Source organism: Lottia gigantea, assembly GCF_000327385.1.
Source record: "Lottia gigantea unplaced genomic scaffold LOTGIsca_196, whole genome shotgun sequence".
In the NCBI taxonomy this organism is placed as follows: Eukaryota; Metazoa; Mollusca; class Gastropoda; family Lottiidae; genus Lottia; species Lottia gigantea.
The window spans coordinates 205,347-232,518 of record NW_008708384.1 but is presented as its reverse complement, the minus strand read 5'-3'; the positions used below and the strand labels follow the sequence as shown (position 1 = coordinate 232,518).

General features: G+C 34.8%; 5 protein-coding genes across 5 annotated transcripts; 4 read left to right on the top strand and 1 right to left on the bottom strand.

Moving 5' to 3' along the window:
• Window positions 1-3,835: 3,835 nt before the first annotated feature.
• LOTGIDRAFT_143271 (hypothetical protein) lies at window positions 3,836-5,129 on the top strand (the record flags this gene model as incomplete). Its single annotated transcript, XM_009053032.1, has 3 exons — window positions 3,836-3,968; window positions 4,425-4,587; window positions 4,952-5,129. Coding segments are annotated over 3 exons (474 nt in total), but the record flags the coding sequence as incomplete, so codon positions are not given.
• A 2,633-nt stretch (window positions 5,130-7,762) lies between these two features.
• LOTGIDRAFT_174447 (hypothetical protein) lies at window positions 7,763-13,211 on the top strand (the record flags this gene model as incomplete). The annotated part of the gene is made up of 6 exons (XM_009053031.1): window positions 7,763-8,245; window positions 8,938-9,027; window positions 9,338-9,382; window positions 9,769-9,870; window positions 12,306-12,414; window positions 13,078-13,211. 6 exons carry the CDS (start codon window positions 7,763-7,765, stop codon window positions 13,209-13,211), a joined length of 963 nt encoding a protein of 320 aa, XP_009051279.1.
• Window positions 13,212-18,211: 5,000 nt separating this feature from the next.
• Window positions 18,212-19,957, bottom strand: LOTGIDRAFT_174446 (hypothetical protein; the record flags this gene model as incomplete). The annotated part of the gene is made up of 1 exon (XM_009053030.1): window positions 18,212-19,957. The coding sequence occupies one exon, from the start codon at window positions 19,955-19,957 to the stop codon at window positions 18,212-18,214; it is 1,746 nt and encodes a 581-aa protein (XP_009051278.1).
• A 1,403-nt stretch (window positions 19,958-21,360) lies between these two features.
• LOTGIDRAFT_174445 (hypothetical protein) lies at window positions 21,361-23,097 on the top strand (the record flags this gene model as incomplete). Its single annotated transcript, XM_009053029.1, has 1 exon — window positions 21,361-23,097. One exon carries the CDS (start codon window positions 21,361-21,363, stop codon window positions 23,095-23,097), a length of 1,737 nt encoding a protein of 578 aa, XP_009051277.1.
• A 2,419-nt stretch (window positions 23,098-25,516) lies between these two features.
• On the top strand, window positions 25,517-26,692 carry LOTGIDRAFT_174444 (hypothetical protein; the record flags this gene model as incomplete). The annotated part of the gene is made up of 1 exon (XM_009053028.1): window positions 25,517-26,692. The coding sequence occupies one exon, from the start codon at window positions 25,517-25,519 to the stop codon at window positions 26,690-26,692; it is 1,176 nt and encodes a 391-aa protein (XP_009051276.1).
• Window positions 26,693-27,172: the final 480 nt, after the last annotated feature.

Below are 27,172 nucleotides of genomic sequence, written 5' to 3'. Positions count from 1 at the left end.
GCATGCATCCTCACGCAACCCCCCCCCCCCCCTATTATTGTTTAATCGTTCTTATTGATATTTTGGTATCTTGATCTTCCCTTGTATGAAACGATTAAACGATAAGCTATTATAATGTACTTATCTACGACTATCATGCTACTAGTATTGTAGACTTTTATCTCTCATGTTTTATGTTGTTTCTTTTTTTCAAAATCAAGACAAATATCTGCCGAGAAAACTAATCTTTAATTACTTATTTAAAAAAAGGAAATTACTGAAATTACTTACCAAACGCCATGGGGATAGTACGACTTTTACAAATCGTTGACCTATATACATAATAACAACTTTACTGATTCATCACTGTGTATATCACGTTACCAATTATAACCTTCCATTCTACACTATAGATAAAGCCAAAAAAGAAAAGAAAAAAATACCCAAAACAGCATCGCAAATTAAAAAGGCTTCGAGTTTATAACCTCAGCCGTTAAGTCGGTTAATGTGTTACAACTTCGTGACCAATTAATGGCGTGACCAAATTATTATGACCGATTTAACTTGTGACCCTATTACTGTGACCTGTTAACCTTATGACCAACTGAGTGTTCCAATGTAACTTGTGACCAATTTACCATGACAATCGCTAAATAGCTTGGTCAAATTTACATAGGGTTCATATTACGTTGATCAAATTAACATGTGATCAATTTACTGTGAGACCAATTTAATGAGATTAATTTACGTCATGACCAAATTGGCACTATACCACTTCGACCAATTTACCTTGAGACCACAAAAATGTGACCTATTTATCTTGTGACCAATTATTGTGACCGATTTACATTGTAACTAAATAGCTTGACTAAATTTACATTGGTTCAAATTACGTTGACCAATTTACCTTGTGACCAAATAACTGTGATCCATGTGCCTTTTGAATATATTATTGTGACCAAATTACATCATTATCATTTACCTTATTTTGAATGAGGTATTCGTTACTTTCAGTTATATTATGAGCAACATCATGTTATATGTATGAACTACATTAAAGAAATAATGTTGAAAAATTGAATCGGAAATATCTAGATTTCCTAGTTAAGAGTTAATTTTTACAAATTGAGTGATAAATCTATCAAGGCTTGTAAATTTCAACTGTGCAACTTGGCAAATTCTTGCGAAATCTGATAATTAATGAGTTATTGTCATGTGTTTGAAACATTGATGTAAGAAAAACAGATGATATGACATTCAGCTTCATTTGGTTTTGTCAAATTAACAGATTGATATACATGTAGCCTACTGTTTTTGATCAGATTTTAAAGGGCATATCGTGCAGGACTCATCGATTTGGATTTACGAGTTATTGAACTATTACTAATACAGTCCTGAATATTATCACCTGTCAACGGAATACTTGGAATTTCCTGCTGATAGAGTGTTACCAGTGGATTGCCTTGTTGGTAGATTAACCAACTTGGTACGTAAAAATGAATCGAGTCTTACGTATACTACTTTTCTACATCATATGGACAAATGCCTTGCGGTGTGTAATACGGGAAGTTTTGCGGCATTAGCCTACTCTTTTAAGATTCAATCGGTTGATAAATCGTTTAGGTACAAAACCTGCAGAACACGGCCACGGGGCCTCGATTGTCGTAAGAAAAAGGGATAAGTTATGATCACGATACTTCAAGTTGAGAGGTCGGCAATCATAAGACCCAATTAAATCTTATTCCTTAAACTGATCAAACCTTCACCGGTTCGTCCAGGATATCAAAGCTCACCCAGAACAAAGTTAACGAAAAATAACAAAATGACCAATAATAGTTACATCTTTATGAGAACAGGTAGTTCTGTGATATTAAAAAAAAATTTGATTATTACGACCGTCGACTTTTAAAGGAAAAGTTTGAACTGTTGGTAAAATCAATTTTCTATGTAATATGGAGTAATATATGAATACATTAATATATTTCCCTTAAAAAAAATTCTGTACAGGCGTAACTTGTCCTTTAATGTAATTGCCTTAAAAATGTTTTTGTTTGAAATTGCTTTCCCTTGTGTAACTCTCTAAGCAAGTACATATTAATTTAACACCAGCTATCCCTTTTTATTAGGCATTCAATCATTTAAGAAATTCATTAAGCCAGACTGAATGATTTATGTTATATTGCTAAGAAATCGTTGGCACTATTTAAACTGAATTTTTCTTTATAGACGCCACTTTGATGATTGTCAATAGCGTTATAATGGGTTTTGTCATTTTATCAATATTTCACATTTATATTCATTGAAATGCACTGAAATAACGTAGGTAATTTAATTTTACTTGAACGATATGGGACCAAAGTTATTCACCAATATTAAATTTTTAAACTTTTCGTTTAAAATACAGACCTATATTTATATTTTTATGTGGTTGACTCCGTGATCTGACGTAATTATATGTCAAGCAATTAGTGCATATTTATGATGACCGTTTAAGTGTTACATACTAAATATAAGAACACATTTTGACCCCAAGTTTTCTGGATGATACTTTTAAAGGGATACAACCCCTTAGAATGAACATAAAATTCAAATTTTCAAACATGAACAAGAGAGTGCATTATATTCATCAGTAAACTTACACGGTGTCATAATTATAGCCTACAACAAACTCTCTCGGGCATCTGTTCAATCTAGAAAAGGAAGTAATTATAAAACTACAAGTAATTATTGAAATTGAAGCATTTTTTCAATAATTACTTGATTTTATGCATTTATCAGATTATACAGTGATATACTAAGTGATAAAGGGGATTCTATTCTTTAGCTATGCCACCAGATAAGTCCACTGATGAATTTGAAAATTTAAATTTCATGATATTCTAAGAGGTAGTATTCCTTTAATAAAAGCCAAAACATTTTAAGGACAAAGTGAAGACTGCCGTATTTTTCTTTTACCAATCATACATGAAGAAATCCTGTTGTGACGTAACAACATAATAATTTGAAGTCATATATACAATCATAAATGATGATTGTGAACATCATATCATCAGTTAAATTTGAACTTAATCAGGATGTATTACTTATATAAGGTCATTTACTTATATAAGATCATTAGAAAACCTATATAGACACCCGAATAAATCACGGTTGTCAAATTTGACTTAAGTGATCAACGGTTGCACTCCTCAGTATTTGAGACATACGACACACAGTTTTACATATTGGACGGAAATGATGTTGCAGATACTATCATTAATTGTGTCTCTTCAGCTGTTAAATTCATACAGCGAAGCCTATTCCTTTGATGCAAGTGGTAAAGCATCGTTTTGTAAAGACAACGAGTGTCCGTCATTTACTACAACTTTTGCGGTAAGTTGATTTTTTGATATCTCATTATTATCTCTGATAATTGCATTCAGCATTGTTGAGGCTATATTATTGTTTGATCAAATTTTCGAAGAGACTTGGCTTGTATCCTTTTTCTTTGGAATATTCTTAGTCATAGTGAGATGATTAATTTCTATCTTCCGATGAACGTTTTTAAACTATTTCCTTTGTCAACAAATCCTTGAATTCATTTAAATACATTATAGGATATATCCGATGTAAAAAAATGAAGGTATAGTCATCGTCACAATGTCAAGCTATTACAAACTTTGTTTTATACCTTGACTGCAAAAGCCATCTTTCTTTATCAAGAAAGTTTTTAAATGCAGTGATTTGGTCGGATTGTACGTAAGAGTATAATACAGCAATCAAGTATAAGACGAAGTTAAAAAACCAAGGGAATAGAGCTGTTTAGTTCGCCCCTGCTGTTAGAAAGCATCTATAATGATAGAGGTTTTATTTATAGAATCAATATGAAGTCAGACGATATGAAGCATCTAATTGGGTAGAAACAGAAATCAGCAACATGCCTTACAATACAGCCAGAAGAACAATGTTTTGGAAACTTTTCAAATATATCAACGGACAGAATGCGAACAGTAAGTTTTTCCCGCTATATATCTGTAAATAACGTAGGGTAACAAACATGAAGTAACCCCGCCAAAATATATCCATGATCTACTTATACAGTATCAAAGTTGTGTTCAGGTATTTGATCTATTTGATCTAGTTGATGTATCGGATTCATCCGTTCAGGATTGAAAAATGTCTAAGATTTTCCGCTTTAGATACTGTACTGAACACAAACATATCGTGCTCGTTTAGAATTTGTGACGTCACAGAGAGCAATGTGGACCCAAATGAAAATTGAATCAGCAGACCATGTTTACTCTTTTCTCAACACCTGATGGTACTTCTCACTAGAGGAGTCTACTCCTATATAACTTTTACTCTCATTATTACCATACTGTTCATGAAATTTTGGTTAACGGAATTGTCTTGCTTGTACGGATTTTCATCCCAACATATTTTAAAGTATTTTTTTCTGCTAACAGATCAGAAGATAAACATGACTGTACCAGTGTTAGGCAAACACAGTAAAACTTCTAACAGGAACACCATGATGTTTTATATATCTAATTCTATTACTAATCCACCACAACCTACTGATTCAGCAGTAAGAATTAACTCACTTCCAGCTTTCACTGCTTACGTCAGGTGAGTAACGTATAGGGTACTAAGAAGTACAGCAACCCTCCACCCCGGACCCCCGATTTTCTTACTTTAGAAATTCTCATTGAGATTGTTGTGCTTACGTTTGAACATGGTATTTTACTGACTGGAAGATTTCATGGATAAAATTGGACAATTTTGAGTTTAATTTTCAATGTGTTGGAGATTCAAAGACAACTTTCTTTGCTTGAATAGTCTTTTGAAAGGAACATTCAAGAGATGGTATCGATACGGGGGCACATTCTCGTCTGTAAGGTGCATGGAAGAAGTAAAGACGTCGAGTCACCAATATCAGATCTTAGTGATTCTTTATGGCTTATAAAGTAACTTAATGTATTCCGTATTTCAGATCTTTTCCTGGTAACCTCAGAACAAAACAACAATGGAGAACCCAAGAAATGGCTTTAGAACAGTCTCTTAATATAGATGGCCTGGCATTTGACAAATCTTATTATGTTACTGCTGGTTATGACGCACCATGGATACAAGATAGACACAATGAAGTTTGGTTATTCCCTACTGCTTAATACACGATGTTCATAGTAATTGCCTACACCAATTTCAATATTTATATTCATTACGTAGAAGATTGAAATGAAAAAAAAAATAACCATGAAAAACCCTTTTATTTTGTCATTTGTTTCTAAATATTTATATACGAAATTGTAACCTTTTTATTATGTTGTTGATTTCAAAGAGACAGATGCGCCATTTTGAAGGTTGATTTTACCCACTTTTCCTATATTTTTTATTCTATATATCACAGAGTATCTTTAAGTGACTAGTCATCATTTTAAAATTCCAACATGGATAATACTAGACACACATGAATTTGAAGGCTAAAATTTCGACGGTGATCTTTGAACACTATAACTGATTAGCTTAGCTAAAAAATTGAGACTTAAGTATGATTGGTGAAAAAAATGGCCTACCTGTCCCTTTAATTTTGTTTTGTCTATCAACACAATTTTCATTATTAAATTTAGATAAATAATTCCATGGGGATTAAATTGCAGACGTATACTAACCCATATTAGAACAAATTCTAGGCAAACGAAATCACCAGAGTAGAGAAATGTCTGTTCTAAGTGACGTCCATCTAATACCAATGGGCCCTGGATATCACAAGAAATATAAGCAAAAACATGCAGGTATCCATTTGCACTGATATGTAACGTATGCAAAATAATTTTCAAAACTTTGTCCGAGCTCAGAAATTATTTTCATCTATTGTACAGACAACTTCATTATATGGTGTTTTGACTTCTCCTTCCAGCTTGTCTTAACTGTTAACAATTTTCAACAAATCAACGTATCGTAAAGCCTTGGGTATTAAGACAAATAGATCGAATCACAAAAAATACACATTGAGTAGTGAAACAGTAGAGAAAATTGGCAGCTTGTTGAATTGAATTTTCACTAATTCTTACAATAGAGTCAGGCAAAAACGAAAACATCGAATCAAGTAAGACCAGATTGCCAATTATTCTGCAGATTGAATTCTTATCAGAAGTTTTTACTCCATCTGCTTAATTGCCTGGTGTTCAGTTGTCGACCACTATTATGTTAAAGATTTTTATATACACTGTAAAACGTTACTAGAATAACTTAATGAACGGAAAGTGTTCGTATTCTCGAGAACCTTTCAGACCAATGTATGTTTATACGAGAGACTCGTAATTTCAAGGCGAATCATTTCAGTTCACGATGACACGTTGGTGTAATTTCAGAAAACATTGCAAGATCATGACGTCACTAGATCGCTTATAACATTTTGTCTTGAAACGGTATGATGCAAAAAAAAACTACATTAAAATTAGACTAAACTTTCGTTCCGTTGTTTTTATTAGCTTTTATTTTTGATGTAGCCACTTCAGTCTAACGACAGCCCTCTTAACCGTTCGTCAAATTAACCTTTTGACCTAACTCTATGACGTCTGCTTTAACCAATCAAATTTCTACCTTCTCAAGCACTGGCATTTTCTGACGCGGTGTTTATCAGGTTAGGTCAAAAAGTTAATTTGACGAACGTCCAAGAGGGTTATCGTTAGACCCTAACTGAAGTGGCTACGTAAAAATATAAGCTAATAAAAAAACGGAACTAATTTCAATTAAACTGTTAAACACTATAAATCACAGATTTTTGAAAAAGAAATTTAGTCACTTTTTCAGCATTTCAATGACGTTCCAATCAAGTCAGTCCTAATCTTATTGTTAGTTATTTCCCGTGCACAGTGGTATAGCAATTATTCTTATATTATGTTTCATTAAAATTTCATGTACTATTTCCCTTTCTTAATTCTTAGTGAATATATAATTGATGAGTATAGTTATCATATATAGATCCAGTATTTAGTCCGGAACTCGAGTCCATCCACATAATATTATAATAATATTTGGTGAATGAAATGGTGATAATTATATCTAAAATGAAACAGATACTTAAAACTCAATTGACAGTGTTCTAATTTGATTCTTAAATATGGAAACAGGAATTGACCTTAATATTATCAGTTTCAAATTAATTTCATAGTTTCTTCAAAAATTAGGCCATATACGTTCGACGTAATTAGTTTTAGTATTTTACTATTAATGGATGGAGTTTTTAAAACCCAAAACCAAGGAAAATAGCGAATTTAACTGTGGGTAAAGAGAACAGTACAATTTGTGGACTTAAACATGTATCTTAAGGTCTCGGTAGCATATTGTTTATATTCTGTAATCAATATATGGTAACGGTGCTTAAGGAACCTGGTACATAGCATGAGTTAATTAGAACCATTCTTTACGTATATCGTCACCATTAATACTACTACTACATTCTTATTTCATTTTCTATGTGTGTATTCTAAATGATTCGGTTTATGGTACTACAAACGAAATATTGTATTATTTTACTGGTATACAATTACAAAATATTCTCACTGTTATAATCGTGCTCCATACACCATTAGTAAAGCGCTAAATAAATATTAAAACAGAACCTGGTGTCATTACTATACAACAGAATCCCTGTACACTTCGACGATTCCATGAAACTAAACAATTAGAAATATTAAAACAGAACTTGAATCATGTTACTCAGAGTTTCTCGCTGTTTCAGAAGACAGCACACAGCTAAAAACACGTGCATCTTTTTATTTGTATTCTTCAAATCACAATGAAATGTGCTACATCCATGCAATATTTTTTGTCTATTTCAGTTGTGTCTTTAGTAGCAAGTGTATTGTCACTCACACTAATCGCCTACGATCGATTCTTCGGAATTGTGTTCGCTATGAAGGCCCACATGTCAGAAAGAAAAGCCAAGACTTCGTTGTTAATCATATGGTTAATATCCAGCATTGTTGGTAGTCCAATATTGATGTACCGTCGACTTAAAGAGAGAGAATGGGCAGACCATACCGAACAGTGGTGCGACGACGAATGGCCTGTCTACGTCTACTACGACAATAACGCAACAGTTACAACTATGCCACTCAGAAAGGCCTACTACACGTCAGTGACGGTCGTGTTGTATTTTATACCAATGTTGATTATGATTGTTGCCTATTCGGTGATAATTTGGACCTTAAAAACCCAGACGACGCCAGGCGAACACGTACCTGGTGGAAACCGCAACCAACAGAGAGCTAGACGAAAGGTTTGTTTCGGAGTCTATAGGAGTAAATCTAATTAAGACCTATACTAGCTTTTCAGAAAGAAATGAAAGACTATATGCACGTAATAGTCTGTAATAACCCACTTTTAAATCAAGTTAGTGGCTCAGTCAGATGAGTGGGCGCCAATAACGTGTTGGGGCCTCTCCGCGGGAACTTTATTTCAACATAATAAGGTTTCCGCATTTTGAGACCCCCCTGTAAGTAAATTTAATGTTAGGGGAGAATTTAAAGGTTTTCATTTTTAGACTCCTTTAAAGTCTTATGTGCATCATTTGGTTCAAATTTGTGCAGCAACCAGTCACCACTGTTTTGTTTGAGTAACTCACTGTTATCCCTTAATGATCTGATCGAAATCTCTTTTTTCGCGTTCAGTCGAAATTTCTTTTTGAGTTCTGTATATGAATATATCTATTTTCAGTAGTACTTTCTTCAAATCAACTCTTTAAGGTGGCCTCCCGTCCATTTAAATTATAAACTTTATCAAATTATCAAGTCAATTGATTAGTTCTGATGAAATTGAGAATTTTGTATTTCGCCCCAAAGTTTTCTTGCACTAAAGTTAACTAGATTAAATATTTATTTCAGGTTTTGATAATGTTGATATTCACAATGTTAAATATTTATTTCAGGTTTTGATAATGTTGATATTCACAATGTTAAATATTTATTTCAGGTTTTGATGATGTTGATATTAGCAAGGTTGAAATATTTATTTCAGGTTTTGATCATATTGATATTAACAAGGTTGAAATATTTATTTCAGGTTTGATCATATTAATATTAACAAGGTTGAAATATTTATTTCAGGTTTTGATAATGTTGATATTAACAATGTTAAATATTTATTTCAGGTTTTGGTAATGTTGATATTTACAATGTTAAATATTTATTTCAAGTTTTGATAATGTTGATATTAACAAGGTTGAAATATTTATTTCAGGTTTTGATCATATTGATATTAACAAGGTTGAAATATTTATTTCAGGTTTTGATAATGTTGATATTCACAATGTTAAATATTTATTTCAGGTTTTGATAATGTTGATATTCACAATGTTAAATATTTATTTCAGGTTTTGATGATGTTGATATTAGCAAGGTTGAAATATTTATTTCAGGTTTTGATCATATTGATATTAACAAGGTTGAAATATTTATTTCAGGTTTTGATAATGTTGATATTAACAAGGTTGAAATATTTATTTCAGGTTTTGATCATATTGATATTAACAACGTTGAAATATTTATTTCAGGTTTTGATAATGTTGATATTCACAATGTTAAATATTTATTTCAGGTTTTGATAATGTTGATATTAACAAGGTTGAAATAATTATTTCAGGTTTTGATCATATTGATATTAACAAGGTTGAAATATTTATTTCAGGTTTTGATAATGTTGATATTAACAAGGTTGATATATTTATTTCAGATTTTGATCATATTGATATTAACAAGGTTAAAATATTTATTGAAATTAACAAGATTAAAATGTGTATTTCAGGTTTTGATAATGTTGATATCTATTGTTATAGTATTTGCTATTTGTTGGTTACCTACTCAGATATGCTTACTATACACGGAACATAGAACACAGAGAACATCGGTAAGAATAATCTTAATTTCTATATTAAATAGAACATAGTGAACACAAAGTAGCTCAATACTTTATTTCCTACATGATATAGAACATACTGACAAAGAACATCGGTTGTCGATAATGAACAACCAAAGTTACTTTTTTCAGAACATAATTTACTTTGAGTGGAGCATGACTCGAAGAACTACTTCATTTACTATATAAAGCATTAATTGAAATCATAGAATTAATTGAAAACTCTCTGTCTAACCCCGCTAGTGTCCAGTTATTATCAAGGGTATTTGCTAGTATGCCACAGTGGCAACACTTCTGAGTTGGAATGTCGTTCCGTAGGTAATTGAGAAGTTGCCTTCCGCCATGTGATTAATTTCTGTAATTTGAATCCCCTAAGACAATTATATTATGATGCCATAACTACTTCTCGATTCCTCTCTTTAAAGGGACATATTTAGCTCAGAAACGGTATTTCTTTTGCTAAGCCAATCAGTAATAGTGTTCAAAGCTCGAAATTTGAGCCTTCAAATCCATGTGTGTCTAGAATGATCCGCATTTGAAAATTAAAAAGACGCGTCGTCTCTTCCTGAGACACTGCCATATATAGAAAAGACATCTATAGAAATAGGAAAAGAAATTTCTAGTTTGGGGTATTTTTGAAAGAATTTTGCTATTTTTCATTCATTTCTAGTAGTTCCGAAGACTATTTACATATTATATTCAAGACTGAATTCAAACCCAAAAATGGCACATTGCCAGTGGCGTTTCTTCAGAGATTTAAGAATTAAGGCTGGCCCGGCTTTGGTCCCCCTCTTCAATTGAATATAGGGGAAAATTGCCTGGTGGCCCTCATGATAATTCTGTGGCCCTTACTCAACACTCTCGCCGAATGAATCCACTGCACTTGGCCCTTTAAGAAGGCTGCCATCTTTCTCTTCATCGGGTCTACCCCTGAAAATAGCTCTATTTTATCCTGGTTCTATCGTGTGAATTCCTTCTTTAACCAATTATTTGGTTTCGGGGAAGGGAGGGTTTGATTCTCCCAAATGTGCAGGCCTAGGGTGGAGCAGACACTTTATTAGGATTAAGGGTCTTGATATTGGGTTTTCTTCTGTTCTTATTCTGATCTGAAATTAGAAAAAATAACTCGCCCGATGGGCGAAAAGTATAGTATCTGTTATGTGCTGATTGTTTTTAGTTTACTATGAACAATATTATCATTTAAGTTCTTATTTTTTGAATATGCAACTATCATTTTCTGCTTATAGACATGGGGGAATTTCTCTTGAAGGCTCTTATAGTGGGCATGAACTATCTTACTTGCTCGATTGCTGGTTGTATTAAACGGGACAACAAAGGGTGCTATGCCTACATTATGATGAATATTTAGTCCTATAGGTCTTGCTGTATTCAATGTCTCAATCCAATGGGCTTCCCTAGATTGACGGAATTTGGTAGTTTCATCTTCGGGCAAGTCAATTTCTATACGCGCAATTGGGATTAGGGCGAGATCGTCTATTGAATGGTCGTCGAGGTTGAAATGATTAGAAACAGGCTTGTCTTTCTTTAATTTGATGTCTGACCTATGAGCATTAAAGCGAGTTCGTAAATTATTCTTAGTTTCTCCTACATATTGTTTGGGGCATTTCTTGCATGAAATTAAATATATTATATTCAAATGTTCACATGTTAGATGTTCCTGGATCGGGTACCTTTTATTCGTAGAGTTGCTTACAAAATAATGAGTTTCTGATATAAAGGGACATGTTTTGCATCTACTGGACAAACATGGAGCACTTCTTAAACCTGGGGGTACTTCGGCATAAAGTCTGTTTTTAGCTGCTATCTGTGCTAAGGTGGAATTTTTTATGTTTCGTAAAAATCGTTTAGAGTACCAACGCTCTTTCAGTTTTGAGAAAACAATCGTACAGGCTTGGTTGAAATCAGAAGATCTTGTACAAATTCGATGAAATCGTAAAACTTGTGACTTAATTATACCAGAAAAGGTATGTTTTGGGTGAAAGGAGCTCTTGTGCAAGAGTTGATGAGTATCAGTTTCTTTGAAATACACTTTAATATCCAGTTTATTTGTTTCTGCTATGGAATCTCCCTTAAAGACTGTGGTATCGAGAAAGTCTATGCTTTTGTCACTCACGTTTGCGGTTAGTTAAATCCACTGCACTTGGCCCTTTAAGAAGGCTGCCATCTTTCTCCTCATCGGGTCTACCCCTGAAAATAGCTCTATTTTATCCTGGTTCTACCGTGTGAATTCCTTCTTTAACCAATTATTTGGGTTAGCGTAAATATAACACGATGTCTATAATGATTGTTCTGTTGTGCAACGTAACGTTGATGTTTTACGGCAATTTCTTTTTTATCCCATCATTTGCTGCTAATCATGTCTAACTCAGTGGTAAACATCATCCATCAAAACTTTTTTATTTCAGTTAGATGACTGGTACTTTAAACTGGATTTCTGTGCAAGATACCTAGCTTATTCCAACAGTGCTGTTAATCCTATTCTTTATGCTGGCTTTAATGAGAACTTTAAAAGAGGTACGGTACTTTTGTTGTCAACCGAAACTTCATCACAACTTGAGTAAGGATTGATCTGGGAAAATGTCCGTTACAAGCCACTGCAATGAACTGGATTGTTACATATTCCGACTATTCAGTTCGACGAATAGACACAATTATGCTGGAAAATGGAAGATGAGCGACTAATGGCAAACTTCTATGTATCACACAACACTTTTGTTCCCAGGTACATAAGACAGGTTCATAAAAATGTACGAAATCGTAGCACAGGTTAATAACTATGAAAATAAGGTCAAGTATTCATGCACCATGTAAATAAGACAACGTGGCATTCTTTGAAGATGACGACTCAGTTAGAATTGAAGGTAAATGGCATGAAATTGTTCCAAATAACATAATTTTGATTTTCAATTTAGTAATCACATGGTCTTTTTAGTAGAAAGGTGTAAAAAGGTTGACCTCAAAATTAAGGCCTTTATAGAAAAAGTTTAATTTAAGGAAAAGAGCATTTATTGATAGTCTATTTGCATGACAAATAGAATCTTTCAGTCGTGCTTATGTAATATGAAATTTACGGATTGCCGGATTTAAGATTTCCTTCGCCAAGGCTGGGGTAATATTAAACCTGGCAAATCAATTTCATATTACATAAGCACTCGTTTCAGATCCTCTATTTCTCAGTCGTTGATGCCCATGATCGTATTCAAGATACAGTCATTGATGCCCATGATAGTATTCAAGATGCAGTTATTGATGCCCATGATCGTATTCAAGATGCAGTCGTTGAAAACACACTTGCTTCCAGATTCTGGTAGTCGCATGGTCGATCCTCTAGGACTGCATAAGAGGTTTTCTAGAATATAACCTAAAAGCCAAGTTTTTTGCTATAACCGACACCTTGTAACCTTTGTAACATTATACAACAAAGGAATAAAATGCGCTGGGTATTAGCGTCTCGTGTAATAACTTTTTTTATGATTTGTAGCCATTGGATTACTGAGTTGTTGCCCTTGACAAAGGCAATATGTCAAAATTGTCACATTATATGTACCACTTTAGTAATACTATAGGTTTGATGAAACATATGTAATTATCCGGGGGTTAACTCGTCAATCAGAGTCAATTGCAGTCTTGTAATCTCAGATATTCTATAAACGACCAGACGTTGTATTCGGCTATTTTGAAACAAATGTAAATATAAAAATATTCTGGAAAGAACAATCAGTTTTCTGAATTTAAATCTAAAAAGCCGGTAGTAAGTTAACATTGTTTCAGATGAGGAAGTCACGCAATCGAAGATGCTCAAATCCCATTGGAAGAATGACTTTAAGGAATCTATATTTTAAGTTAAATATCTGGTAGTAAATGTTCGTACCGGGAATAAGTTGTCAAGATAATTTGGTAAACTGTAGCATTACGTCAATAATAAAGACTCGTATTAAGATACTGTTGTTACATCTCGTGGGAGAAGTAATGAAACCATGAATATATTACCTCTGACGTATTGTTTAACTAGAATGAACATATTTCACGCATCAACTTTTGTTGTTTCCAAAATCCAAAAAGCGATGGAGTGGCTCGGTCTAGGATTCAATCTCGGCATAGGTCGAGGTAATACCTTTGGATCTTTCAACTTGGTTTTCCCTTGTCTGTGATGCAGGTCAGACGGGCTGACATGGAGAAAGCGTTAAACCTATAGGACCCGTGTCCTACAGGCTGTGCATGTTAAAGATCCCTCGACAGTTGGAAATAAAAAAAAGTAGGTTATTGCTACCACTGTCCTGGTAAAAGTTACCTCCCTGACACTGCATTGCCTGTCCAAATAGGTGCTGAAGAGTAACTCAATTCAATTCAATGACGGTGCCAGTGGGGATAGACGGGTGGGGATATTTGTACCTTCCGAAATATAGTTTTTACCCCTAGTTCATTTATTTGTATACCTTCTTGCCCAAATTTGTGTCAAAATGCACCAAATCAATGTAAGATTTCAAAATATTTGTTGGAAGACCAACCAACCATGGAAGCCTGGAGTCTATAACTCTTCCGCATTTGAATTCTCAATTCCGACAATTCCTGGGTGATGTTTCTTAAGCAACACAACCAGTGGTTACCGCCATGTAAATCGACGCGACTAGATCTTACGAATTCTCAGCTACCAGACCAACAGTCCAAAATCATCTCATTATCCCCGATCCAACTACCACGAACATCAAAAGCTACCTAGTCTGCTATATCAGCTTATGCTAGGAAAGGACGCTAACTTACTTACCTGCCTATCATGTCGATCTTTTATATTTCAGGCCTCTGGTCGTTTCTTGGTTGTTCTTCAAGCAAAACACAATCCAAAACTAACTTATGTGACGGAAAATCGTACGGAACTTATTACTATTCTACAGGCGCTCCGTCGTCGACTGTAATAAATAGTGCTATTACAGCTGTGTAGTTCATGGAAACCAACAAAAATATTCCATCATCATTGCCATCGTTTGATTCAAGGACATTTTACATTGTTTTGCCCATCTTTGTATCGTCTGTAAATTAAGGCCCAGATTCCTTTTGCCCTAAGGCCTAGTTGCGCAAGCGTAGTACGTATCCTTAAATGTGAAAATATTGCTCCTTCTATTTTTAGTAAAAAAAAATCTTTATCAACAATTATCCGCAATCAGGATTTCGTATACGCAAAAGTCTCCGCATACCACGGACTGACTGAAAATTGGGCGATTTTTTTTGCGCTCAAGGAAGCTGTACGGATCATTTAATAGCAAGAATGACAGCCATTGGCTGGATTATGTCTTTTCGCATGGTAAATTGCATAGTACTACATGTAGTTGGTATGTCGCCCACGACAGATTGCGCATACGCTAACGGATGCGTTTACACCTGCGCGTAGCGGACAAAAGGAGTCTGGACCTTAAGGTGTGAAAAAATGAGATACGTTGTCTTGGATGTACTCGGTGTCGGGTGTGGTTTACTACGTGTCGGATGTGGGATTATATCAATACAGTAGAAAATGAAAAAGTGAACACACGACGTATGGGTCCGGACATGTGTTAACATCGTGTCCAAACCACACCCCCATTCGTCATAAATAAAACCATGTCAAAACCCGTATTTGTGATATGAACGGTGGGGACATGATTCACTTCTACTATTTCTAGTGTATCGGAATTTCCGCATCTGATACACCGCACCGGATCCCTTTCCTTATCTATTCGCGTCTTAAAGCAGAATTAAGATTGCGAGAATAAGTCTTGCAAAAATCAAAACAAACCAGTGTGACTGGGAACTCCTAGCTTGTGTATCAATTGATACGATTTCATTATTTGAATTGATGTATGGTGATAAAATTTGCGTTATGTTGTCGGCAATTATATTAAAAACCTATATAATATTTTCTCCCAAAGGAGATTTAAAACAGTTTGGATTATTGGAATTAAAATAATTTATTAATTTTCAACTTTTTGTTATTAATATCGCTAATGGCAAGAGTTCTTCGCAACTAGTGTGACCAAGCAACAGTTCAGTTTATTGACATCTGTTTTTTAATCGCAATGCTACAATTGGAATTTGAATTTATCATTAGCAATATGATTAAGAAATATTATAACAAAACAGTTTTAGTATAGAAGTTGCTGGATGTTTTTCGGTTAAATTGAGCCAGATTGATCTCAAAGAGTACCGATTTGCAGCATCTTCCAGAACACGTCGCCTCTGCCCATAAGAAGATCTGTTCAATCGCTTTTTTAGTCGATTTGGCAATTGCTATCCTACTGCAAATCGGTTCTTTCTCCCTTTAACGTATACCCCTATCGCACTGCAAAAAGAATTTGGTTCTATCCAGTTCTATCCGAATAACTTCTAGTTACTTTCAGACTGGCAATAAACTGATTCGGTTATAACTAGAAGTTTTCTACCTCCAGAGGTGAATTTCGTCCAGATAATTGGTAGCGTGAAATTAAACAAGTTAAGTTAAGAATATCACGTGGGGTATCACATGAATATACACTTCGGCAGCATATATTAAAGGAATATAACAGGGTGTATATTTATGTTTCTATGTATATCTATGGCCAATAAACGTTACAAAGTTACATCTGTAGCAAACCTATATATGATACTACTGTTAAATATTGTTTATTATTGGTAATTGTTCACCTCATTCAAGAGGGTCTTCTTTGCTACGTTTAATAGTTCAGTTTTACAGTCAAAGAGACGTTTCATGTTGCGTTAAAAAAAGTACCTTCAAGGGACAGGTAGGCCATTTTCTTTTTGACCAACCATAGTTAAGTCCTCAGAAACTGGATTTTTATTTTAGCTGAGCACACCAGTTATAGTGTTCACAGCTCGCCATCGAAATTTGAGCCTTCAAATCCATGTGTTCCAAAATTATCTGCGTTTGAATGTTAAAATGACGTCTCGTCAATTTAAGATACTCTGTGATATGTAGAAAAGACTTATATAGAAATTGTGAGTAAAATTCCTAGCTGATTTTGAAAGGAATTATGCGATTTTCGTACATTTCTTGTACTTCTGAAAACTATTTACATATATTCAAGACTAAAATCAACCTGTCCCTTTAAAGCTTCGATGCCAATTACAGATGCTCTTCATACTCTTTTGGTGTTAAATGGGAGACAACCACATCGAATCTTCTATTTATTATGATCTACAGATTAAAGTATGTTTCCTCTTCGAGAGTGCTTTATCTTTTACTACCTGTTGACGATTTTCAATTGTCGAATGATTTTTTTGACACGCTCAGAGCCTGTAACAGCCATCGAATATAAAGCTAGCTCTCTAACGTGGAGGTCCCAGAGTCATTCCCATTCCCAGCAAAGATCGAGTTCACTTTGTTTTTGATGCTGTGTAGAAAAGACGACTATTTAGATACAATTAACCGAGACCATTTGTGTGTGCTACACAGGTGAATATTTCCTCAAAAATGGAAATCGAAATCGCTTTGGTTATGGTAGTGTTTTGAAAAAACATTTCCCCCACAACATTACATTGGCCGTATCCATAAGCCCACCTTTGAATACAACTTAAATGTGCTTTCCCCTGTTTTCATCCAGGAGCCGCCGTGGCTCGCTAAAAGGGAGGGTTCAATCCCTTAAAGGTGGAGATAATACATACTTTTGGTTTCTTCAACCAGGTTTAAGTAATACTGGCCGGGGTGGGGCTTGCATTGAAAATGGAGCCATTGCTCTGTGACGTTTCTACGGGGGGGGGGGGGGGGGGCTTCACGGTCCCCCAGAAAAGATGCTGGCCCGGCTTTCCCCCTCCCACTTGTTTTTATCAGTCTACATAGTGAAAGCATAGCCAGTGGCCCGCCTGAAAAATTGTGTGGCCCCTGCTCGTCCCCCTTCAATTACTGTTTCCTAGAAAGAAACGCCACTGCGAGTGCTACAGGCTAAGTCCTTGACAACATCCAGGGCGGGTCGAGACCGCTGGATTAAACAGCAGTCACATAAAGTTAGGACAAAGCTTAGGACTATAATGAACATGATTTCCACAGCAGGAAGAGATATGCAATGCCGTATTCAATATCACTTTTTATGTTTGTCAGTTACTCAACAACCATAGGCATTGGTTGAACGAAGTCAATGCAGACCAATAACCCCCCCCCCCCCCCCCCCCCCTAACCCCCCGCCCCCCCACTCCTACTAAAATAAAAAATTAAAATTCATAAACAAATATATAAATGGTAATAGCATTAACCACAGACTAAAAATCTTAAAATCGTATGTTCCATTAACATATATCAAATTGACTGACAGAGAGGTTTTAGAATACATGAGAGCAACTGATGTTTAAATTAATATATCTCAAAATCCGAATCATAAACATAAACAATTTCAAACTCTTCTTGCTCGTCAGTAGTAGCTTTACATTTGATTTCATAAGGATAACTGGATGATTCGGGTAATTTGTGGACAAACAATTTTCTGGTTATAGAGTCTCCAGTAACTTCAGGCGGCTTGATTTCAAAAGTTTCGTTGTTTTCTAATTTGATCTCCTGGAGAGCAGAAGTCGATGAGTTGTCATGGGTCATAGGGCTAGTAAAGTATACTGTTGGCAAAGGATCTCCCGTAACTGTACAAGTTACCTCCACAGATATTTTATCCTTCCCATCATTTTTTGTCACAATGAAATCCGATTTCCAGAATCTGTCGATTCTAATCATTTTATTCACCACATTAACTTCGAAACTATATTTCATAAACCTTCCGCCTTCGAAACTCGCAATAATTTCATAAGTACCAGAATCTTCAACTGTCACATTATACGAAGTTAACACAACACTAACTTGACCTTTAAAATATCTGGTAATAAGGAACTCAAATCCCGGAAAATCATAAGATAATCTGGTTTTCAAATTTTTACGTATTGAAATATCCGTTGGTGCCCCGTAAATACCGATAAAAAATGCATGTGGTAAGTTAGCTTGAAGATTGCCCTGTTTGTGAGCCTGACCCACAATGGCACTGTTCAAAAAATATGTAGAATCTTCTTGTCCCTTTGGAAAAACTGTATATTGCTTGTGGATTTCTAGAGATATGTAATCGTCAATCCTGATCTCCTGACCAAAGTTGATAATACCATCCATTGGTTTGTCAGGATTTAGATCATATCGTGCTATTGCTTGGTATTTCCCATCTCCTAGTGTGTAATTATCAGAACCAGAATACCCATACATGGACTTATCATGTGTTCCTGGCTCAAAAAATTTATTCGGTTGTATATCAGTATTATTGGAAGAGTTCGCGTCTTTAGTCGAACTCAGGTTTATTGTGGTTCTAAGATTAATATGACTGTCCTGGGGATCTATTATCACTTGATTATCATCTTCGTAATGAACTTGAAACTCTTGGAAATGATAGGTCAAAAGAGTATCGTTATCAAGACTCGCTATACTGTCTATACGCACTGATAACATATCTGAATGACTCAAAAGAATTGATAGTTGAAAATATTGATGTGGCGTCATATCAGCAGTAAAAATCAGAAGGCAGTCAGCACCCTTTTTCTCCGCCACAAAACACAAACCTTTACCACACATACCTGGTAATAATTTAATATAAGCTGAATAAACTTTAACAAACATTTGAAAAAGAGGAAATTCAGCATCAGTCCTAGTTTTCAAACTTAAAATCATTGTATTATTTTTTGTGTCTTTAAAAATCTTGACTGTTGTTTTACCAATACTAATGTTTCTATAACTATTTGGTTGTTTTCTGTCGACTTCTTCCACTGCCTCACTCACTGGCTTTGTTGATTGATCTGAAGATATTTTGGGTCTTGTCCAAGTTGACATTCGATTCCAAGCGTTCATTGAATCTAGAATTCTATACTCTTTTTCCAGATTCGGCGATTCTTCATAAATATCCACATTTATCTCACTATTTGGTATCACTCCAGTTTCTTGTTGCAGTAACTTCTCAAATTGACCCAGAGCGTCTTGAGCTTGTTGAAACTTCTCCTTCACCGTCTTGAAAGAATCCAGTAAATTTTGATCAACAGCAAAAGCTGCTTGGATACAAAATATTAAAATCCAAAACATGATGGAATTCCTTTCATACAGTCACTTCACCGTCTATCCTACAGGATGTACGTCCTACCACTCTGTATATTATTGAGCAAATCGAAACGAGTAAATGACGATTGTAGTAGCATTGAGTAAATTTATAGTGTCATGTAATGTCGAATAAAAGTATAATTTTAATGTAAAAGTTGAAGGTTAGAAAATAATTATTATAATGACATATAATTGATATCATTTCACATAGAAACAAAGATGACATTTAAAAACTATGACTAGTTCTCTTCAAAATCTGGTAAGAAAGGCCGATATTTACCTTCAACAGTCATATACGGAATTAGTACGTTTAATAATTTGATGTTTCCACTGAACATTAGTCATTAAATTAGTCATTAAATTTATAATTGTAATTAAATCTAAATACCAACCTTTTTCCTGCAATTATTATCAAATGTCTCGCTATTGTAGCATAATTATGGTAGATGACAATAATTGTAGGCGTTATAACTGTATAAAATTAGGGGTGTCTTAGTGTATTAACTGTATAATTACATATAACATTTGTATCTTTGGTGTTGGGATATAAGGTTGAATATATTTTGTAATATACTGAGCAGATTACTGCACAGATTGTAAATATGATTTTAGACTCAGATAATTACGTTACGTTCGGTGTAACAGATGTGAACCTTGGGAAATGTGAGATGCCCGTGGTAGCAGTAACAAGTGGTTCAAAGGAAAATCGAAATTTACTTGCAACGTCAGGTTCTGTTTAAAAAAACCACTGACACCTATACAGAGAATTCAGTTGCCCTCAGGCCGTCATAGTACGTGAACAGAACAAACCATCGGACGATTTACTTGCCGGACAACATACCAAAGCGATTGTCAAAGCTTTTAACTGTAAGAACTCGTAAGGAATCATTACAACACCAGCAACAGCACTAATGGCTGCCCACCCAATGGTCGTCTCCGAGTTACAACACTAAGACAAGATTCACCACAGTGGCACAGACAGCTGGTCAGATCATTAGCCATTATCAGCTACCCATCAGTGCTGACACTGTTCGAAATCGACTGGCCTCCCAGAACCTGGTTTCTTTATCTATTCAGTATAACATATAGTCTATGTTTATGATTTAAACAAAGCTGCCAGTGGGTGCATGTTACGATGCCTATCGTATTTGATATGTTAGGCTCATGTGAAATGATATCAATTATATGTCATTATAATAATTATTTTCTAACCTTCAACTTTTACATTAAAATTATACTTTTATTCGACATTATATGACACTATAAATTTACTCAATGCTACTACAATCGTCATTTACTCGTTTCGATTTGCTCAATAATATACAGAGTGGTAGGATGTACATCCTGTAGGATAGACGGTGAAGTGACTGGATGAAAGGAATTCCATCATGTTTTGGATTTTAATATTTTGTATCCAAGCAGCTTTTGCTGTTGATCAAAATTTACTGGATTCTTTCAAGACGGTGAAGGAGAAGTTTCAACAAGCTCAAGACGCCCTGGATCAATTTGAGAAGTTACTGCAACAAGAAACCGGAGTGATACCAAATAGTGAGATAAATGTGGATAATTATGAAGAATCGCCGAATCTTGAAAAAGAGTATAGAATTCTAGATACAATGAACGCTTGGAATCGAATGTCAGCGTGGACAAAACCTGAGAGATCTTCAGATCAGTCAACCAAAGCAGCGAGTGAGGCAGTGGAAGAAGTTGACAGAAAACAACCAAATAGTTATAGAAATATTAATATTGGTAAAACAACAGTCAAGATTTTTAAAGACACAAAAAATAATACAATGGTTTTAAGTTTGAAAACTAGGACTGATGCTGAATTTCCTCTTTTTCAAATGTTTGTTAAAGTTTATTCAGCTTATATTAAATTATTACCAGGTATGTGTGGTAAAGGATTGTGTTTTGTGGCAGAGAAAAATGATGCCGTCTTCCTTCTGATTTTAACTGTCGATATGAAGTCAGTCTCAGATTTTTTGGAACTATCAATTCATTTGAGTCATTCAGATTTGTTATCAGTGCGTGTAGACAGTATAGCGAGTCTTGATAACGATACTCTTTTGACCCATCATTTCCAAGAGTTTCAAGTTCATTACGAAGATGATAATCAAGTGATAATAGATCCCCAGTACAGTCATATTAATCTTAGAACCACAATCAACCTGGGTTCGACTAAAGACGTGAACTCTTCTGATATACTATCGTATAAATTTTTTGAGCCAGGAACACATGATAAGTCCCATTTTAAGTATTCTGGTTCTGACAATTACACACTAGAAGATGGGAAATACCAAGCAGTAGCACGATATGATCTAAATCCTGACGAACCAATGGATGGTATTATCAACTTTGGTCAGCAGATAAAAATTGCCGATCACATATATCTAAATATCCGCAAGCGATACACAGTTTTTCCAAAGGGACAAGAAGATTCTACATATTTTTTGAACAATGCCATTGTGGGTCAGGCTCACAAACAGGGTGCTCTTCAAGCTAACTTACCGCATGCATTTCATTTCGAGATTTACGGGGCACCCACGGATATTTCAATACGTAAAAATTTGAAAACCAGATTATCTTATGATTTTCCGGGATTTGAGTTCCTTATTACCAGATATTTTAAAGGTCAAGTTAGTGTTGTGTTAACTTCGTATAATGTGACAGTTGAAGATTCTGGTACTTATGAAATTATTGCGAGTTTCGAAGGCGGAAGGTTTATGAAATATAGTTTCGAAGTTAATGTGGTGAAGCAAAAAATCAGCATTGACAGCTTCTGGAAATCAGAATTGCGTTCTACAAATAAGAATGGGAACATGAACATTTCTATGGAGGTGACTTGTTCAGCTTCGGGAAAACCGTTGCCCACTGTATACTTTATGCATCCTATTGTCGATGAGAACTCCCCGGATTATACTTTCAGGGAGATCAAATTAGAAAACAACGGAACTTTTGAAATCAAGCCGTCTGAAGTTACTGAAGACTCTGTGACCAGGAAAATGATTGTCCACAAATTACCAGAATCAATCTATTTTTATGAAATTGGATGTAAAGCTATAAGTAAGAAACAAGAACGGTATAAAATGATTAATATTTATGAATCTGATTTTGAAATATATTAATCTTCAGATCGCTATGTATTTCATTTGTTTATTTCATTATAAATTGCTATAAAAATTCATTCACTATAATTATAGCTAATAGTTTTGTTCTTGATTAATGCAAACTGCTTGACCCGGCGGTTGCCCAAAATTTCAAAATTGTTTTCTAAACTTTATATGTGTATCAGCATTGTATCCTTAATACGAGTTTTGACATTGTTTATCAAGGAATGGGGGTGTGGTTTGGACTCGATGGTGTATACCTATTTAAATTTTCCCACCAAATAGTAATAAGAAAGTACGTTAAAGTGATTGTAAAGAATTTTTCTAAATTCTTTATGTGTATCGAGGGCACTAATAGCATCCATTTGCACCATTCCAACTGTTGATCTGACGTCTGTGGTTCCACTAAATTTAAGCTTTGTATGACGTCACTATCACAAAAGCTGCATATATCATAAAAGGTCCTTTGCGATATTGACGTCATAAAACGCTTATAGTATAATAGTATTATAGTGGAATTACAAGACCACAGATCAGTCTTTTCCATGTCAACATCTCCAAATAGCATCACTGACAGAATGGAAGCTAGTTAATAAATTTAAGAAACTACAAAGGAATTTTAAGGAAGGAATTCAAAGGAAAAATCTTGCTTACTTTTTTTGACTTCCTTCTATGGCAGATATTTGGTTGGTTTGAAATCCAAACCACTCAATCTAACCGGAAGTAAATAATATTGGTAATTTCATATTTTAATCCTAGATTTTCCTGAAACGAACAGACACTCTGGAATTTCGAAGAATAGTGGGTGAAAAACCTGAAATCTAAAGGTTTTCAAAAACGAAGATTCAAAAGTTAAAAAATATATGTCGAATGTGAATTACAGTACGTTTAAAAACAAAAATTATATCATTTCGTTCTATATAAAAAAAATATGTTCCTTTATAAAAGCAGTGTCATTTTGGACGCTGACTTCCGTTTGGTGGTTGATATTCAAACCAACCGATATCAATGATACAAAGTCAGACGTAAAATTACTAAGTTTTGATTAATTTATTTCCACTGAACATTGCTATGAAAATTTGTTCTGAAGAGATGAACAAAATTGTAATTAAATACCAACCGTTTTCCTGTAATTATTATCAAATGTCTCGCTATTGTAACATAATTATTGTAGATAACAATTGTTGTTAGGCGTTATAACTGTATAAAATTAGGGGTGTCTTAGTTTATAAAGTGTATAATTACATATAACATTTGTAACTTTGGTGGACGGATATAAGGTTGAATATTTTTTAGATTTTTGGATTATTATGACGTAATCGTGCATGATTTTAAGACTTAAAAAAAGGTCAGTTTATGATAATATCGGTTGAGTTCTGTGTAACAGTTGTAAACCTTGGAAACTGTGAGATGCCGTGAGAGAAGTCGCAAGTGATTCGCAGGAAAATCGAAATGTAGCCTACGTGCAACATAATGTGCCAGGTTTCTGTACAGAAAACCAAACAGCTCGTGGTCATTGACCACTATGAGCGACCCATCAGTGCTGACCCAGTTCGAAATCAGCTCCCTTCCCAAAAACCTGTCTGGTCGCCGTCTATACAGAGCTCACTCCTCATTAACGTCAGCAACGTCTTGACAATATTGAGGGCATCGGCAGAGGTGGGCCTATGTGTTCTTAGATGAGAATCGGTACTGCAGATTGCAGAGAGACGCCCGTGACATCGATCAGGTTCTCCGACACAACTTTGTAGCCCAATTTGCAAGACTCCGAAACCCCACCTTCCAGCACGAGAACGCCCGTCCATCCATTGCCATAACCACCAAGACGATAAAAGACTTGTGGGATAGCATAAAATGACTTCTAAACAAGATATACAGCAACATTCGGTGCAGCCTGGGCCTTGGTGCAGATTCCATTCCATCTACAGAATATGCCGGGCCGTTATTAATGCACAAGGTGGACACACGAGGTACTGATTTTCGTCCTCAGACCATCTGTATCAAATTGCAATGACATGTTGTCTTTTGACAATATTAACTTTTGCATTATTGATATTTAAATAAACAGTTCACTACTTTCTCTTCTTTCCGACGTTTCTTTATCTATTCAGTATAATATATTGTTTATGATTTAAACAAAGCTGCCAGTGGGCGTATGTTACGATGCCTATCGTATTTGATATGTTAGGCTCTTGAATGTCATCTTTGTTTCTATGTGAAATGATTTCAATTATATGTCATTATAATAATTATTTTCTAACCTTCAACTTTTACATTAAAATTATACTTTTATTCGACATTACATGACACTATAAATTTACTCAATGCTACTACAATCGTCATTTACTCGTTTCGATTTGCTCAATAAGATACAGAGTGGTAGGACGTCCATCCTGTAGGATAGACGGTGAAGTGACTGGATGAAAGGAATTCCATCATGTTTTGGATTTTAATATTTTGTATCCAAGCAGCTTTTGCTGTTGATCAAAATTTACTGGATTCTTTCAAGACGGTGAAGGAGAAGTTTCAACAAGCTCAAGACGCTCTGGGTCAATTTGAGAAGTTACTGCAACAAGAAACTGGAGTGATACCAAATAGTGAGATAAATGTGGATAATTATGAAGAATCGCCGAATCTGGAAAAAGAGTATAGAATTCTAGATACAATGAACGCTTGGAATCGAATGTCAACTTGGACAAAACCCAAAATATCTTCAGATCAATCAACAAAGCCAGTGAGTGAGGCAGTGGAAGAAGTCGACAGAAAACAACCAAATAGTTATAGAAACATTAGTATTGGTAAAACAACAGTCAAGATTTTTAAAGACACAAAAAATAATACAATGATTTTAAGTTTGAAAACTAGGACTGATGCTGAATTTCCTCTTTTTCAAATGTTTGTTAAAGTTTATTCAGCTTATATTAAATTATTACCAGGTATGTGTGGTAAAGGTTTGTGTTTTGTGGCAGAGAAAAATGATGCCGACTTCCTTCTGATTTTAACTGTCGATATGAAGTCAGTCTCAGATTTTTTGGAACTATCAATTCATTTGAGTCATTCAGATTTGTTATCAGTGCGTATAGACAGTATAGCGAGTCTTGATAACGATACTCTTTTGACCTATCATTTCCAAGAGTTTCAAGTTCATTACGAAGATGATAATCAAGTGATAATAGATCCCCAGGACAGTCATATTAATCTTAGAACCACAATCAACCTGGGTTCGACTAAAGACGTGAACTCTTCTGATATACTATCGTATAAATTTTTTGAGCCAGGAACACATGATAAGTCCCATTTTAAGTATTCTGGTTCTGATAATTACACACTAGAAGATGGGAAATACCAAGCAGTAGCACGATATGATCTAAATCCTGACGAACCAATAGATGGTATTATCAACTTTGGTCAGCAGATAAAAATTGCCGATCATATATATCTAAATATCCGCAAGCGATACACAGTTTTTCCAAAGGGACAAGAAGATTCTACATATTTTTTGAACAGTGCCATTGTGGGTCAGGCTCACAAACAGGGTGCTCTTCAAGCTAACTTACCGCATGCATTTCATTATCGAGATTTACGGGGCACCCACGGATATTTCAATACGTAAAAATTTGAAAACCAGATTATCTTATGATTTTCCGGGATTTGAGTTCCTTATTACCAGATATTTTAAAGGTCAAGTTAGTGTTGTGTTAACTTCGTATAATGTGACAGTTGAAGATTCTGGTACTTATGAAATTATTGCGAGTTTCGAAGGCGGAAGGTTTATGAAATATAGTTTCGAAGTTAATGTGGTGAAGCAAAAAATCAGCATTGACAGCTTCTGGAAATCAGAATTGCGTTCTACAAATAAGAATGGGAACATGAACATTTCTATGGAGGTGACTTGTTCAGCTTCGGGAAAACCGTTGCCCACTGTATACTTTATGCATCCTATTGTCGATGAGAACTCCCCGGATTATACTTTCAGGGAGATCAAATTAGAAAACAACGGAACTTTTGAAATCAAGTCGTCTGAAGTTACTGAAGACTCTGTGACCAGGAAAATGATTGTCTACAAATTACCAGAATCAATCTATTTTTATGA